Source organism: Protopterus annectens, chromosome 2.part1 (assembly GCF_019279795.1).
Source record: "Protopterus annectens isolate FY-2018-M chromosome 2.part1, PAN1.0, whole genome shotgun sequence".
In the NCBI taxonomy this organism is placed as follows: Eukaryota; Metazoa; Chordata; order Ceratodontiformes; family Protopteridae; genus Protopterus; species Protopterus annectens.
In genome coordinates this window covers 664,907,003-664,925,639 of record NC_056729.1, presented here as the reverse complement: position 1 = coordinate 664,925,639, position 18,637 = coordinate 664,907,003, and the positions used below count along the sequence as shown (strand labels likewise).

General features: G+C 44.6%; 1 protein-coding gene across 1 annotated transcript in view; it reads left to right on the top strand.

The window, feature by feature from the left end:
* Positions 1–18,637, top strand: part of TMEM131L (transmembrane 131 like) — a gene marked incomplete in the record, with an annotated part of 1,995,267 nt that overhangs the window by 1,754,929 nt on the left and 221,701 nt on the right. The window contains 1 exon segment of the mRNA XM_044062407.1: positions 10,776–10,890. Coding sequence (XP_043918342.1) covers positions 10,776–10,890 — 115 coding nt within the window.

Below are 18,637 nucleotides of genomic sequence, written 5' to 3'. Positions count from 1 at the left end.
AAAACTGCACATAAACCAAAAAGAGATGCTAGCTGTACAGAAAGCGCTGACAGCCTTCAAGGATCTACTACAACCTGGGCAACTGGCAATAAAGACGGACAACACCACAGTAATGTGGTACATAAACAAACAAGGGGGCACACATTCCTACCCTCCTTGCAGGCAAGCAATAATCTTATGGAACACAGCTCTGACCTACCAAGTCCAGTTACAAGCTCACTTCCTGCCAGGACAGAAAAACACATTGGCAGACGACCTAAGCAGAAACATCAAAGATCCCCACGAGTGGAAGCTAGACCCACAAATATTTGCAATGATAATTCAAAGATGGGGCCTACCAAATATAGACCTGTCTGCCAGTCTTCAAAATTACCAGCTGACAAAATTTTGTACAAGGACATTCCACCAACAAGCTTGGAAAGTGGATGCTCTCTCCTTCAGTTGGAAAAACCTGACAACATATGCCTTTCCACCATTACCTCTTCTCACAAAGGTTCTTTTGAAAGTCAAAAAGGAGAAACCTCGAATGAGTCTTATAGCCCCAGACTGGCCACGCCAGCACTGGTACCCACTATTGAAGAATATGGCTCACAGTCCACCATGGATATTGCCTCAAATACCTCATTTGCTCACACAGCAAGATAAGCAGATTCTACACAGCCAGATCAAAACCTTAAACCTGGCTGCATGGCAAATCATTTAAGCAGCCAACCAGCCCCTCTTTCACAAGCAGTACTGGATGTTATTCTAGAAGCCAGGAGGCCAAGCACCAGGAAGGCTTACTCGGGACAAATGGAAAAGGTTTTCAGCTTGGAACTAAGCTAAAGGCCTGGATACAACTCAGCCTCATATGCCTCACATTCTACAGTATTTAGCTGAGATGTTGCATAAAGGACTTTCCTTCTCCTCTATTAAAATCCATGCTTCAGCTATTTCAGCTCACTACGACACAAATCCACCTTTATTTTCAAATCCACTCCTAAGGCAGTTCCTCAGAGGAGCAAAAAACATTAAACCACTTAGAAGAGCTCCTACACCTACATGGGACCTCAACTTTGTTCTGGAAAAACTAACATTACCTCCCTTTGAACCAGCTTTTTCTGCAGACTTTCAGTTCCTATCTTGGAAGACTGCCCTGCTCCTGGCAATAACTTCTGCTAGGAGAGTTTCAGAATTACAGGCACTTATGGCAGTGGAACCTTTCCTCATTTTTCATTAGGACAAAGTTTCCCTACGAACTAATCCTTCCTTCATGCCTAAGGTGGTTTCCAGCGTAGCTTTAAATCAAACCATCCATCTACCCACTTTCTTCCCCAACCCACAGAACAAAGGGGAGAGACTTCTACATTCCTTGGACATTCACAGGCAGCTTCGCTATTACTTGGATAAGACTAAAGCTGTCAGAAAAACTGACCAGCTCTTTGTTTCCTTTGCTACAGCTTCTCAAGGGAGGGCCATTTCCAAGCAAACCATTTCTAAATGGATAAGCCATTGCATACAGTTCTGCTATACCCATCATGGGAAACCAGTTCCTCCTACCATTAGATCCCACTCTACCAGGGCAACAGCTACCTCTACAGCCTTTCTCAGGGGGGTTCCTACCAAGGAAATTTTAGAAGCTGCAACTTGGAGTTCTGTACACACCTTCACCAAACATTATCACCTACCTCTTTATTCTAAGTCCAGGGCAGGCTTCGCCACTGCAGTTCTGCAGGGACTCATTGCCTCCTCTAACCCTCTATAATGCCTCCGCCCTACCTTAGCTTTGGGACTCAACCCAAGTGTGATGACTGCAGCAGGGTAACACGATGAACTTAGTACAGTTTTGTACCTACCATAAATGTAGATGTTCGAGTGTTCACCCTGCTGCAGTCCAGGTTACCCTCCCTCCAACCCCTCTGATCTACTGGCTAAACCTATGCTATGCCTTACTGATGTATTTGCTTATAGCTGAAGGGTTTTTGTGTCTGTACAGTGTTCTCACTTTTTGGTACTGATTTGGATCACCCTTTTGGGGGCACCTGACATCTGGGGCAAGAAAAACTGAAGAAAATGGCGTTGGTTGCAGTATATGTACCCCTGGCGCACTGACGTCAGGGATGAGGCGACAGCAACCGATGTCGGACCAAGACTTTGGAAATCCGGCCGACTGCGGGACCGCCTGATGACAGGATAACCCAAGTGTGATGACTGCAGCAGGGTGAATACTCGAACATCTACATTTATGGTAGGTACAAAACTGTACTTTAACGCAACCAGGAGACAAGTCGTTTATACGTACACACCCGTTCATGAGCTAAAGGTCTTTTTGATGCTGATAATCACCATAATTATAACCATGATGATAATCCAGCAATATGTATAAATACATTCTAACTTGAGGCATTTGTCTTCAGTAGTTGTGTAAACATGTACAGATGCGATGTTTGCATTGCGTCTTTGTGGACTTGGAGAAAAAATATCTCACGGTGCCTCGAGAGGTGTTGTGGTATTGTACGAGAAAGTCGGGAGTGTCAGAGAAGTATGTAAGAGTGGTACAGGATATGTACGAGGGTAGTGTGACAGCGGTGAGGTCTGTGGTGGGAGTGACTGATGCGTTTAAGTTGGAGGTGAGATTACATCAAGGATCAGCTCTGAGCCCTTTCTTATTTGCAATAGTGATGGACAGGTTGACATACGAAATCAGACAGGAGTCCCTGTGGACTAGGATGTTTGCAGATGACATTGTGATCTGTAGTGAGAGTAGGGAACAGGTGGAGGTGTCCCTGGAGAGATGAAGATATGCTCTAGAGAGAAGAGGAATGAAGGTCAGCAGGACTAAGACAGAATATGTGTGTGTGAATGAGAGGGAGGATAAAGGAATGGTGAGGATGCAGGGAGTAGAGGTGGCGAAGGTGGATGAGTTTAAATACTTGGGATCAACAGTTCAGAGTAATGTTGAGTGTGGAAGAGAGGTGAAGTAGAGAGTATAGGCAGGATGGAGTGGGTGGAGAAGAGTATCAGGAGTGATTTGTGACAGACGAGTATCAGTAAGAGTGAAAGGGAAGGTCTACAAGAGGGTAGTGAGACCAGCTATATTATATGGGTAGGAGGCAGTGGCATTGACAAAAAGGCAGGAGTTTGAGCTGGATATGGCAGAATTAAAGATGTTAAGATTTGCACTGGGTATGATGAGGGTGGACAGGATTAGGAATAAGTATATTAGAGGGTCAGCCCAGGTTGGAAGGTTTGGAGACAAAGCCATTGAGGCAAGATTACGTTGGTTTGGACATGTGCTGAGGAGGAATGCTGAGTATATTGGGAAAAAGATGCTAAGGATGAAGCTGCCGGGTAACAGGAAAAGAGGAAGACCTAAGATAAGGTTTATGGATGTGGTGAGAGAAGACATGCAGGTGGTTGGTGTGACATAGCAAGATGTAGAGGACAGGAACAAATGGAAACGGATGATCTGCTGTGGAGTCCCCTAATGGGAACAGCCAAAAGAAGATGATGATGATGATAAGAGGAGGAAGAAGTATAACACTTCTTTGTCTCTAGCCTAGCTTATCCTTGCCCTGACAGTGAAGAGTGTTGGCTTTAATGGTCACACAAAACAGACACTGGCCAGCTTAAGGGTCTGAGCCAAGGCAGTAAACACAATGTGTTTACTATGAAGCCATGCTTTGTAGGTAAAATGGAAAAAGAGAGCCAAATGCAGTTTATAATAAATAGTTAACGGTGAGTTGATGAGTTTGAGCAAGACACAAAACATAGAACTAAGTCACTGGTGATTGCCATCAATCTCCACTAAATCCTTTAATATGTGAGAGTGTTCAATCTCGCCGTTTGTTCTTACACCTGGGTTCGGAGCCGATCCTCGGCTCCGTGTCGGCCGCTTGGCAAAGCTCTGCATCGAGAAGAAGCTCGAGACCAACCTAACTCCCACAATCCCCCTCTGCCTTTACCTCAGATCTAGTTTGCCGCTGCAACGTTCGCATCATTTTGATGAGCTCGGACCACCTCAAAGCTAAGATTGATTATTTCTTATACTTCTTTCATTAATTTTTGTATACAAATTTCTCTAAGATTGACTGTGTGTGTGTGTGAGTAGTGTATCGAGGGTTTCTCGGTTCCGTATATAATTTTTATATACTTTTTTCGAGTTTTTCTCCGGGGCCTACCCCACCCTTAACTTTCTGGAGTTGACAATTGGACGTGACTTTATTAACAGGATTTGACAAATATTACTGGCTTTGACTTTCTTTACTGGATTTGACATTTACTACTGGCTTTTCACTGTTTTCTGGATTGGAATTTGTAATCATGTCAGAAAAAGCTAAATCAGGCTTCAAACGGTGCCAATGTGGACAGAAGATGTCGGTCACAGACAATCATAGTTCCTGCGTCTACTGTCTTGGCCCTCTCCACCTGCAGGAAGTCTGCTCCATCTGTCATTCTTTCAGTGGAAGGGTCATGACAGATAGGCGCAGGAAACTTATGGATAGGGGCCTTTTGAAGCCTGCATTCCAAGAGGCTCTGGATGCATCAGACCAGGCATCTAAATCCTCGAAGGAATCGAAGACGTCAGACCCCAAGTCATCGGCTCCGAGCTCTTCATTCAAAGTTCGATCACCGGTTCCACAGACTTCGGGGCCGAGTGTTGAACTGTTGTCAGTTACCGAGCCTCGAGTCTTGGAACCGGTGACGGAGCTTCCTCCTCCTGCACTTTTGAGGTCGGCTCCGTCTTCGATTCCTTCGACGCGTTCTTCCAGGCCCCTCTCCGACACCGATGTAGACCGCGTGGTGCAGAAATTGATGGAGAATACAGCCTTTTCCAAACTCATCTCTGTCTCCTCCCAGTTGGTGTCGAGACTCGAAGGCCTTCCCTTATCTCCACCTGTTCCTCCTCCGAGGCCTATCCAGTCTTCGGAGCCGGGAGAGGCTGACCTGATGATTGTGGAGCCCTCGGTGCCGGAGCCGTCCTTTTCTCGGTCGGTACCGTTCACCTCGACTCCGTCGGATCCAGTACCGGAGTCTCGGAGCCGAAGATCCATCCTTGGGTCCGGGACTGAGAGTCGGACCGATGTTTCGGTTCCGACACTCCCTCTCGGGGCCTCGGCTCGGATCGACTCAGCTCCGTCCTCGGGGTCGATGCCTTTGGTGCCTGTCTCGGGAATTCCTCCGACTTCTTCGGAACCGAGGGATACCTCGACTCGGGACCCGGGGGCCTTCGAACTCATGAGGAAGGTGTTGTCTGTTCAGACAACCACTTCAGCAGAAACAGCTTCTCCTTCCCATAAAGGGCCGTTATCCTCCTCTGCACCCACGGCTACATCTAAGCGTCGAGCACCAGTGTCTCAGCCACCCCTAGAGGGTGCCCCCTCTTCCTCGGAGGCTTCTTCGGATGCCGCCCCCGAGGAAGTTCCGAGGAAAAGATTGTGTAAGAGGAGACACTTAGATTCTCCACAAGAATCATTGACATCGGACACTGACTTAGATGAGTCAGAAGGGTCCCCAAAGTCACCCTCGGAGGATGTCTCCTTTTCTGACATCCTGGAGATCCTAAAGCAGAGAGGTGATTGGCAATCCCTCCCCCCTTCTGAGGATGAGTCAGTCTTGCTGAAGGCGTTCGGTGCTCGCCCTTCCTCCTCCTGGGTCACTCCGCCCTTCGATGAGTTGATGGAGCTGATTGCTCGAAGGGCGTGGGAGACACCTGACACGGTGGAGCCAGTCCCTAGAAAGCCTAACAAATATATTACTGCCCCCCAAGATAAGGCTTATCTGACAAAGGGAGTGCCAGTGGACGCTATGGTGGTGGCAGCGGCCACGAAAAAGGAGATGTCTGAATCTTCCTCATCTGTCCATCCGCCTAACAGAGATTCTAAGACTATGGACAGATATGGGAAGCGCATTTTTAGTTCAGCGGCTTTTTCTATGCGATCCCTGAACTATTTGACCCATTTCACACGGCTACAGAGGGATCTAATCAAAGAGTTGGGAGATACCCTCCAGGGTACTACAGATGCTGCTGTCTCAGAGAAGGTCACAGCACATCTCAATACCCTTACATCTATTGTAAACTCGTCCATGAGGCTGATCTCATACGCAGCCGAAGGATCGAGTAGGGCAGCAGCTTCAGCGATTGCTCTTCATAGGCAATCCTGGATGCGCTTATGTTCATTTGCGGAAGCCTTCAAGTCTTCCTTTACTAACGCCCCATTTGATGGTGCTACTCTCTTTGGCCCCAAAGTAAAGGAGACCCTTACCCGGTGTGAGCAAGAGGGAAAGACTCTGTCTGCTGTCTGAGTCCGTTTTTCCACCCCATCCAGACCGTACCCCAAAGGGCAACGTGGTGGAAAAATGTGGTTTCGAATACCCCAGGGTTCTTTCTCAGGCGCACAGGGTGATACCCCCTCCAGAGGCAGAGGAGGGGGTAGAGGTGGAAGACGTCGCCCTGGCGGCAGAGGGGGTCCGCAAAACCAAGGTGACAGGGATACACTCCCCGGGAAACCTTTCCAGCACTCCTGAGAGGAGGCCCGACTGTCCTGCTCTGGAGGCAGTCGGGGGTCGCGTAGCTTTATACCTCAGGCCTGGCAAAATCTTACATCAGACAATTGGGTAAAAAGCGTTGTTACCAGAGGCTACAAAATTCCCTTCCTATTGCCCCCAATTCCACAGAAAAGACTCCCAGATGTGCCGCCCCATCTGCGAGGCCCTGCAGCTACAGAAATTTCAAAGCTGCTAGAAAAAAGAGTCATCCAACCAGTCCCAGCGGACCAAAGAGGATTCGGAACTTACTCAAGGTTCTTTTTAGTTCCAAAAAAGACAGGGGACTGGAGGCCAATTCTGGACCTAAGCAAACTCAATACCTTCATCAAGAAAGAAAAGTTCCGAATGGTCACGCTTCAATCGATCCTTCCATTCTTACAGAAGGACGACTGGATGTGCTCAATAGATCTAAAGGATGCTTACTACCACATCAAAATGGCCAGGGCGTCCAGGGATCACTTGCGCTTCCGGCTGGGAGCCAGTCACTTTCAGTTTCGAGCCCTGCCCTTTGGTCTGACCTCAGCCCCCAGGGTTTTCACCAAATGTATGGCAGTGGTAGCGTCTCACTTGAGACGCCTGGGATTCCAGGTGTTTCCGTATCTGGACGACTGGCTCCTTTCTGCCACCACCGAGCATTGACTGATTCAGGCCAGGGATTACACACTACAACTTTGTGTTCAACTCGGAATTTCTGTAAATTTCAAAAAATCTTTACTACAGCCATCCCAGCATATCTCATTCATAGGAGCAGAATTGGATACGTGTTGCTTAATTCTAAGGCTTCCCCCAGAAAGGATAGCCTCCCTACAAAACCATATATCTTTTCTTCTTTCATCCAGAAAATCCCCAGCGAAACTGGTTCTGAAGGTTTTGGGTCTCATGGCAGCTTCTCTCATTGCGATACCCTTGGGAAGACTGCACATGAGAGTTCTTCAATGGCTACTGTTTGCACAATGGTCGTTCCAAAAGTTACCCCTGACACACGAAATCCACATCACAAACATATGCAAATCACACCTGGCTTGGTGGATCCGGACTTGCAATCTCTCCAGCGGAAGACCATTTGTGCTGCCCACTCCGACAGCAACGGTGACCACGGATGCTTCCCTGATAGGGTGGGGGGGCATCTTTCAGGGACAGACAGTCCAAGGCGAATGGACCAATTTGGAATGCAATCTGCACATCAATGTTCTAGAGTTGAGGGCAGTGTTTCTAGTGTTGCAACACTTTACTCCCCTTCTTCCTCTAGGGACAATTGCAGTCCAGACGGACAACATGTCTGTAGTCTGGTACATAAACAAGCAAGTGGGAACCAAGTCTTACCAGCTATGCAGAGAGGCCATGAGAATCTGGCAATGGGCGGAGTCCACGGGTCGCTTTCTGATAGCAACGCACATCCCGGGGTTATCCAACGTCATAGCGGACAGGTTGAGCAGAGCCATCCTGTTACCTCACGAGTGGTCCCTCAAACAGTCTGTTGCGAAGGAGATTTTTCGCAAGTGGGGCCAGCCTTCCTGCGATCTGTTTGCGTCTCCAATGAACGCCAAATGCAGAAGCTATTTTGCCCTATTACCCCCTCCAGGGGAAGTCCCAAGGGACGCTCTGGTTCACGATTGGCCCCCGGGTCTTCTGTACGCTTTTCCTCCTGTTCCCCTGATTTCAAAATTTCTACAGAAAGCCAGCAACCTGCAAAGGACAATTATCCTCATTGCCCCATTCTGGCCTCGTCAAATATGGTTTCCCTTTCTTCTAGCACACCAAATGCGGGAACCCTGGATCCTGGACCCAGAGCCGGATCTACTGACTCACTCGTCAGGGGCTCTCCACCCATCGCTTCTCTCCCTCAAACTAGCAGCTTGGCTGCTCCGCTTCCCTTCTTAGCCAGGTCTGATCTTCTATCTCCTGCAGTTCAAAATATCCTGGTGGCTTCTCATAAAGCATCCACTACAAAGATTTACACTAGTAAATGGAAGCGTTTTGTGCACTGGGCAACTACACAACAATTGGATCCCTTAATAGCTCCTCTGAATAAGGTCTTGGAGTTTTTAACCTAATTGTTCCACCAAGGGGCTTCTCCTGCCACTTTGAAAGTGCAATTAGCTGCCATATCAAATTTTCATGTGGGAGAAAGTGGGGCGCCTATTATGGCTCACAGACTTTGTAAGGCCTTTCTAAAAGGATCTTTCCATATTAGACCACCAGTTAGAAGTCCTACTTCACCTTGGAACTTGAACCTTCTTTTGTCACAGCTGATGCTACCACCTTTTGAACCAGCCACTTCCTGTCCTTTGAAGTTTTTGTCATGGAAGACCCTTTTTCTGGTGGCTATCTCATCAGCCAGGCGGGTATCGGAGCTTCAAGCCCTTTCGGTTAAACATCCTTATTTGATTTTTCACCCTGACAGAGTATCTCTTCGCACTAATCCATCCTTTCTTCCCAAAGTTTGCTCCGTTAATAATATTAATCAGTCCATTGAACTACCCACCTTTTTCAAGAACCACTCCAATAAGTTGGAATATATGTTACACAAGTTAGATGTTCATAGACAACTCAGATTTTACTTGGACAGAACAAAGGATCACAGGAAAACAGACCAGCTCTTTGTGGCCTTCTCAGACAGCAAGAAGGGTATGGCAGTTACGAAACGAACCCTGTCCAAATGGCTTTCTGATTGTATTATTTTTGTTTATACTGCCTCTGAGCAAACTTTGCCTGTCAAGCCCAAAGGGCACTCTACAAGATCAGTATCTACATCCCTGGCTCATGCAGCTCGCCTGCCGTTAGACACTATTTGTGCGTCTGCCACTTGGTCTAAACCACATACCTTCATTTCTCATTACAAAGTAGGCAGGATTTCTAGGGACAGGGCAACCTTTGGTTCCACTGTGCTCAGGAACGTTCTCCCCTGAGTTCCTCAGGAACATGGAGCTAGGGACGCTACCCAGGTGTAAGAACAAACGGCGAGATTGAACACTCTCACATATAGAAGTTATGTCATTACCATAACGTTCCATGTGGAGTGTTCATCTCGCCTTTGTTCTTACATTCCCACCCTGCCACCCTCAGGAAGAACGTCCAGTTTAGGTGCCTGGTTTGTTTCTCCTGCTTCTGCTTTGAGCAGTTGTTGTGCTATGTATATAAGTTTATTCTTGTTTTGGCATGAAAGTGTTATGCTCTCTTCTGTTCTCTACTGGTTTGCTTGCAAACTAGATCTGAGGTAAAGGCAGAGGGGGATTGTGGGAGTTAGGTTGGTCTCGAGCTTCTTCTCGATGCAGAGCTTTGCCAAGCGGCCGACACGGAGCCGAGGATCGGCTCCGAACCCAGGTGTAAGAACAAAGGCGAGATGAACACTCCACATGGAACGTTATGGTAAGGACATAACTTCTATTTTTAGTCATTTAACCTAACCAGTAGGTTACATTTACAGTTGCAAAAAGTAAAACAAAAACACAGTTTTTTCCCCTACAATCCCAGAAGTTAAATATACTAATTCTAGGGTAGGATAAGCTCAGAAAAGAGCAAAAACCCTTGAAGTATGTAATATTCGATATATTGAACTTTGACTGTTGCATAATTTGACATTTCGTTACATGATAAAATGCATGCAGTGATAACTCATATAGCAAGTGTGTGTGTCTGTGTGTACAGAAATTAATGTTTTGATCGCAAAATATTGATGTGTTTTCCAACTGATCTTTGTCTAATGGGTTAAAGTTGAAGAATTATGTGTTTGGAGTACTGTACAAGTCATCTTATGTCAAGTAGGTGAGTGACCTTGGTCAGGTAGTACTTATGTATTTAGTATTTTTTTTTCTGAAGTCATTGCTGGTGCAATTTTCTGATGTATGCCTGTAGTGATTTATTTGTATGGAGCTATCTCCCTTCTTCAAGTTGGTGCAACTGTAGAGTTTGTATATTAAAGTCTGGTGATGTGGGTGACTTTGGGGAGGGGTCTTGCCACCTGCAGAGAATATTGTTTTCTGTTATTCTTCAGGTTGTTTGGCATTGCAGTATTATTTCTAACAGTATTTGTAGTTTTTGAGGTTTTTGTACAGGCATTTTTTTTTTCTTGATGTCAGCTGTTTTTTAGCCAGTGAATTCACATATATCCAGTTTTTTGAACTTTACATCTTGTAATGCATGTTAAGGTTTATACAAGCCCACTGAATGAATTCGGTACAAGGCTGTTATGATGGAATCCAATGAAAAATTATGTACATTATTAAATTATTTGTTTCATTATTTAGGTCTTTACACAACTGAAGAAACATGGCTGACACAAACTGTTCCATTCACAGAAGGTTTTGAGTACAGCATGGACAATAGTATGGCGTTTATCCCACCTGCAGATCTTCACAATGGGTCAGCTTATTTTGTTATTCAAGACAAGATTCTTTTTTATGACATGCTTGTTTCTGAAGCTGTGGTGTATGTAGGATGAGCGAATGAAAAATCTATGGAAAGGGGTAAGATATTAAATAGGCATTTTCCTTGGGACAAATAGAGATGAATGAATGAACTTGAAAACGTGTTTTTCCTGTTGGAATGCAAGGACCAATTTTGTGGCAGTAGTTAAGGAGGGCCTCTAAAGTGGTTGTCCAAGGTACAGAACAGATGCACGTAATTACTAATCAGGTGTTTTTAACCTGAGTAATAAGAAAAGGGATAGAACTGCTTCTAAGGAGTTAACGTGTTAAATTCCTGTAGGATGGTAGGACATAAGACCAGGGAACAGTATGAATTCATAGACGGAAGGTTATGTCATTCAGTTCTAGTAAATAATTTAGACAAGATGACCAGCACAGCAAATCAGGAAGTAACTGTGAATTTGCTGTATGAATTTTAGCAGTATCTCACAAATGTAGTGTAGGAGTGGGTGTTAACTTGATTCAGAAAATAATTACATTTTTGTGAGCGACAAGGTCTTGTATTTAGGGTCTTTTGCAGTGTGTGTGCATACTTAGGACAACTTCCTTCACTTCTCCTTGGAGGTGATTGTGAAGGTTTATTTTATATATTTGTTAACTGGGTAAGCCCACTACTCATCCTCTTCCACCCCCATCATTCAAATACTTTTAATGAGCGATGGTTCACAGTTTCTCCTTTGGTTGATAAAAACAATATTCTTATCCTATATATAGTATTAAAGTGACTTGAAACATTTTCACTGCTTGTACTTTACTGACCATATCTATAGTCAAGATTTACCAACTTCTCAATTTTGGTGTTATCTTTTGTTTAGTCTCTTCCTACGTATCATTAGCTGCCATAATATAATAATTTTTAATCTAAACACTAAATAGTTCATGTTATCATTTTCCCATAAACTTGGGTATTGCTGGGACAATTTGTATGTGGAAGCATAGTTTACTGCTGTAATCCCTTGTTTTGTCTATGTTTATTACATATCCTGAAAAAAATGACACGGTCTCAAAATGTCCTACAACTCTGAAATATCCTTTTCTGCATTTACTGAGTGCAAAATAATATCAACTGCAAGTAATGCTGTTTTTTATTGATTATCATAGCAGTTATACCCTTGAGTTTTAGTCTCTTATTTTCTTTACCAATAGGTGTTAAGCGAAAGGCAAGTAGCAGAGGGAATTACATTAAATATACTGATCCCAAGGATATTGCCAATATCCTGGCAGATCGATTCAGTGCCAACTTCACCCCCCTAAATGGCCCATCGCAATACCAGAAGATTGCCAAATTCCAGTGGTAATGGCCACACAGGTAAAAAACGCACTCTCCAAAGCTAAGAGTACAGCGTCCATGGGACCAGATGACATTCCGGGCTGTATACTACATGAACTACAAAATGAACTGGCACCTCACCTGGTGTCATGTTTAATCATACCCTCACCTCAGGCTTCGTGCCCACTGAGTGGCACACAGCTACAGTTATCCCACTCCACAAGGGGGGATCCACCTTGGATCCAGGGAATTACCGCCCCATCAGTCTGACGAGCCTGATCTGCAAGGCCATGGAACTTATAAACAAACACATTGGCAACCTTCAAACAGTGGACCCCACCCAGTTTGGGTTTGTGAAGGGCCGATCTTGTCTCCTGAACCTGATTGACTTCCTCAGTTCGGTCTCCAGAGTCGTGGACGAGGGTAAGGCAGTCCACACACCCTATCTGGACCTCGCCAAGGCCTTTGACACCATCCCCCACTCTGGAATCATAGATAAACTTACTAAGCTGGACATTAATCCCTATGTCACTCGATGGGTTGCCAAGTGGCTTACTGACAGAACCCACACTATAAAAGTAGCTGACTCCAAATCCAGCTCCAGACAAGTGACAAGTGGAGTACCTCGGGGTTCAGTCCTGGGACCTCTCTTGTTTGGCATCTACTTCTCTGAGGTATAGGCCAACATTAAAGGACTCTGGCTAACAAAGTTCGCAGATGACTGCAAACTGGGAGTCATTATTGAATCCCCAAATGATGTGGATACTCTACAAAAGAGCCGTACAGAAACAGATGCTTGGTGCCAGACCCATTTGCTCAAGCTCAATGCCAAGAAATGTGTAGTTATCCCCTTTGGGAAATAACATGTACCCGTGAATTACCACATAGGTGGCAGTGCACTAAACACTGAAAGTGTGATAAGAGACTTAGGGACACAGGTGGACAGTGGTCTCACCTTCAATAACCACATCGCCACAACAGTCAGGAAATCCTTCTATGTGGCACACCTCATCACTAAGGGCTTTTCATCCAGAAAAAAGGAGGTCATTGTCCCACTGTACTCATCCCTCATTAGACCCATTATAGAATACAATGCCCTATTTGGTATGTACTTCTTCAGACATCTGCAACAACTGGAAAGGCCGCAGAAATACCTCACTAAAAGAATCACAGGCCTAAAGCAGATGCCTATGCTGGCCGCCTTAAAAAAACTCCAGCTCTACTCTGTCGCATATCATCTACTCCAAGGCGATCTCTGCTTAACATACAAGGCCATGTCAAACCCAGAGCTGTTGGACATGCTACACTTTAAAGAAATCCCAATCCCTCAGAGCCACACGCTCCAGGGATCTAAATCTTGTCATCACAATAAACAAAACATGCTGGAGGGATAGGTTCCTGACCCAGCGACTCCCCAGACTCTGGAATAGACTGCCAATACATGTCAAGCAGACCGCCTCTTTGGCCGTCTTCAAAAGGAACCTTGATAATTGGATGGAAGAAAGGAAATTCACACCGGGGATCACGTCAGTCGCCCGGCTAGACAGGGGTCCAGGGAGGTAAATAGTGTGGGAAGAAATAGCCAGAGAATTGTTATGGCTAGGCTTGTATAGGCCCTAGGGCCGATAGCCTAGTACCAACCCATGAGAGAGGACACCACTGCCTGGTTCATCTACTCAAACATAACTTGCCAGAAAAGAACCCTCCCACTTGGAATATTTTTTTTTTACTGTAGCCTTTCATACATTTCTTAGTTAACCTCATTATTCTGTTAGGAAATGCAAATGCTGCCTGTAACCTACTTTTAAGATCCCAATTAACTCCTTGGACTACCTTCACTGCATTAAGACCAAATAACAATAGCTGAGTCTTCTTGTATCCTTCTTCCATCTGGATCGTGGTCATTCTGTTAATGTTGTCAAATGTTTGTCTCTCTTCCAAAAAAAGACATTAATCAATGTCTGTCAGTTTTAGCAACACCAATGGAGACATTTTCCGAGCTAGTATAGACGTAAATATTTTATAATCATGGTTCAAAAGTGAAGTTGGATTTAAATGGTCTTTGCCCTCTTTGAGTAGTACATTCACTGCAGTTTTCATCCAAGATGCTGATATTTTCCTTTTAAAATATTGTTAAACCTAACTTTCCAGACCTCACTTTCTTGCCTCCTAACTTCCATATTGCCAAAGGACTACTATTTGTTCTTGGAGAATTCCCTGTTAATTGATTGTACAGCACCATTTTTATCTTGTTCCTTCCTGTCATAGCTATTAATTGTTAAGGCCTCATGTTCTTCTAACCTTGTCATATTTAAGTCTTCCATAAATATTTCCATTTGTCTCTTTTTTCGGTTTCCAAATTCTCTGTTCTGTACATATTTTCATAGAATTTCCAAAATATCGCTGGTACATCTATAGGATGTCTGGTTATTTTTCTAGTTTTAGGCTTCCTAAATTTGGCAATCATGCCTTTTTCTATTTTATGTTGCCTAAGTCATTGTGCTTATAGTTCATGTGCTCTTGGATTGTTATCAAGTTGTACTTAACAGCAAATTTTCTAAATGGGTGCATATTATCCAAGTACTCCCTTATTTTCTTATCCTTTAGTGTTCAACAATTGCTCCTTTTCTTGTTCTGTAAGATTCACCTTTGTCGGCAGTACTTTATCCTTTAATATTCCTTCTAAGTAATTCCTATTACTTTCCTATCTCTTTATCATTTCTACCATCATCATCAACCCCCACTTTTCTACATGGAGTCAGGGGTGTCTTGTCAACTGTTTCCATCTCAACATCTTCAAATTCAGTGTCACTGTCATACTGTCTTCAACCATCATGTGTGACTGTCGCAAGTCTTCTCTCACACAGTCCATTCATCTCGTTGCTGAACTCCCTTGATGTTCATTGTGTTTCACTGTTGCAGTCATTACACTTGGGTTATCATGCTGGCAGGCTACCCGCAGTTGGCCCGAATTCCAAAGTTCTGGTCCGGCGTCGGTTGCTGTCGCCTCTTCCCTGATGTCAGTGCGCCAGGGGTATAAAAGATGCAGCCGACTCCATTTTCTTCAGTTTTTCTTGCCGCGTGGTGCCCGAAGCAAAAGCAGTTTGCAAGTGCCGGTCAGCCGACTCCTGAGATTTTCGAACTTGAATTTCAGAACCAAAGTCTTCAACAAAGCTAAGTACCCCGTTGGGGAAACTTTTTCTTGCTCCAGACCGATGTCATTAAAAGTTAACAATTGTATTTCTTGTGGGAAGCAAGTACCTCATAAGGATTTTCAGTCTTACTGTATTCCTTGCCTAGGCCCCGACCACGACGTTGCTAGTTGTCGGTTTTGCGCTAGATTCAACCAACGCACTATTAAGCGTCAGTTCGATTTTGCTTTACATTACTTTGGCCGAAGGTTTAATTATATAATGCCGTTGGAACAACCGACGACCGGAATTCATAAAAAGCACAAGGACAAAGAAAAGGGCAGGCATCTGAGGTCCAAAACTGACAACGAAGCCTCTTAATAGGCCAGTCGCCGGTTCTCAGTGAGGTGCTTTCACAGCCCCTGACACCCGCTACCTCAGAGCCACAGGCCGCCTCCGACTCCCACGTGGAGACAAACTAGCCCTCTGGAAACTCAAGGTATTGGGCCTATGGAGACTATTCCCTCAGATGGGTCCGGAGCCGCTGAGCAGGCATCGGCTTCTGAGCGTGTTTTCAGACCTACACAGCTTACTATCAGGACTACTTCAACAGTCAAGACAAAGTCTAAAACACCTATAAAGACAAAGAAACAAGTACAGCATTCACCTGGACAGTCATCCATGCCAAAGAAACAGATGCTTAAAATGGCCGAGGACCTAATTACTCTGATCAGGGGTTCCCATCCCCCTCCTGATAAAAGGCCTAGGCAAGGCACTGACTATGATTCCTCTGACCAGGTTTCTATTTCCTCTGATTCCTGTTCAGAACTAGGGTTACCACCTGTCCCTCTTTGTGAGGGACAGTCCCACTTTGGGCACTTGTGTCCTGTGAAAAAAACTAAAAAATGACAAATGCCCTGAGATTTTAGGAGAAAAAAACATTTCCTAAGTTTTCATTAACAGTTGCATAAAAGTAATTTTGTATCTGAAGCACCTAAATGTTATATAAAATAGCATAAGCAACTCAAATGCTATAAGAGTAACCTTTTACTTTGGCAGAAAAGTAAAATTCTGTCCTTTGCACTGGCTGTGGGTATGTTTTCTCCCACAAAATCTCATGTTTTTATAAAAAAAGTCCCACTTTGGGCATTTGAAAAGGTGGCAACCCTATTCAGAACAGGGATATTCTCTCCCTCCCTATGAGGATTCTGATGCTGAAGAATCTATCCCTTCAGCCTCTCCTCCTGAGGATTACTCTTTTGGGGAAACCCTGCACACCATGAGGGAGCATTTCCATTGGGAGAGCCAGGATTATTCTGAATCCAAGAAAAGGCTCAGAGATTTTCTTTTCCTGCCTCAGCACAGGCCCCTTGCTATTCCCCCGTGCTAGATATTGTTGATGATGTTTTTTCTGAATCCATTTTGTCTCCTGATTCTTTACCTCCTGCACCAGTTAAGCCAGATAGGTGCTACAGGGTCCCAGATTCACATACATTTCTTTATAAAAACCCTGCTGCTGACCCAGAAACTATTTCTCAGGGTCCCAAAGGGGTCAAGGCTTCCATTGCAAAAAATCCTGTTCCCTCTGATAGGGATTCTAGAGCACTGGGCAGATGGGGGGAAAAAAGTCTACACCTCTGCTACTTTAGCTGTAAGGGCTTTAAACTGTCAGTTTCACATGCTTAAATACCAACAATATTTAATGTCTTTGCTCAAACAGAAAATGCTTACAAGCTCAGAATGTCCTGAAAATAAGGAAATGCAGGATTTATTGCATACAGCTGAACAAGTGGGAAAGCATAGTTTGCAATGTGGTTTTGATTCATTAGAGGCTTCTTGCAGAGCCGCAGTTACAGGTTCTGTCATTCGAAGGCATGCTTGGTTAAAGGAACAAAGTTTACCTGATCATGTTAAAGAAAAATTGTTGGATGCTCCATTACAGCATGATACTTTGTTTGGTGTTAAGGCAGAAGAGGTGTTAAAGAAAATGGAGGCTAAAGCAAAATCAATGCAGACAGTAAAAGATTTCTTACAGGTTCAGCCACCCAGATTTAGCAGGAACTGGCCTTCAAAAAATTTGGTCCTTTCCAGTGTCAGACAGGCCACAAAGAGGCAGATACAGATGCCCAAGAAGCAGATCTCAGTCACAGGGCACATACAGACCTAAGCAATGGGGTGCTTTTGCCCACAAAGACGGAGAAGACAAATCACAGCCTTATAGGAAACAGTCCCAATGACTTCCCTCTACCAATGCCAAACACTTACCTTTTGGAGGCACCCTTAGGGGGAAAACTTGCACTTTTCTCACAAAATTGGCACAAAATTACCCAAGACAAATGGGTACTGAATATTGTTTCCCAGGGTTACAGGTTCCACTTTCACACCCTACCAATGCCAAAAGGTATGCCAGACCTGCCACACAGTCAATGGACAGAGGCACAAAAATAAATTTCTGCTCTCATGGACATGAGGACTATTCAAAAAGTACCACAGCAAGAGCAGGGACAAGGATTTTACTCAACTTTTCTTGGTACCCAGAAAGGACAAAGCTTGGATACCAATACTGGACCTGTCTACTCTAAATACCTACCTGGATGTTCCAAAATTCAAAATGTTGACACTGCAGCAACTTCTACCCATGCTGGGCAAGAAGGCTTGGCTAGTTACTTTGGACCTCAAAGAGGCATACCTGCATATTCCAATCAGACAATCTTGCAGAAGATACCTCAGATTCATAGCTGGCTCAGTGCATTACCAATTCTCTGCACTGCCCTTTGGCTTATCTACTATGCCCAGGGTCTTCACAAAATGCCTGGCACCAGTAATTGCATTTTGCAGACAAAAAGGAATTCAAATATATCCATACTTGGACGACTGCCTTATTCAAGCAGAGAGCAAGGACATTCTACTAAAGCATCTGGCATTTGTAAAAAGATTACTAATTTGCCTAGGGTACACAGTAAACGAAAAGAAATCAAAACTAGTGCCCTCTCAAGAGATAATATTCCTGGGTGCAAGCTTAAATACAACTGCCCAGGTGGCTTATCTCACGCCAGACAAACAAAGACAACTGACTCATTACTTTCAAATGATGGCAACAAAGACCCAGCTACCTGCAAGAAAAATTCTGCAGGCATTGGGCTTCATGGCATCCTGCATCCTGCTAATTCCATATGCAAGACTGCATATGAGGAAGCTACAATGGTATCTAAAAAGTGTTTGGACTCAACATTGCCACAGCCTGGAAACAATAATTACTCTCATTCCCTGCCTACAACAAG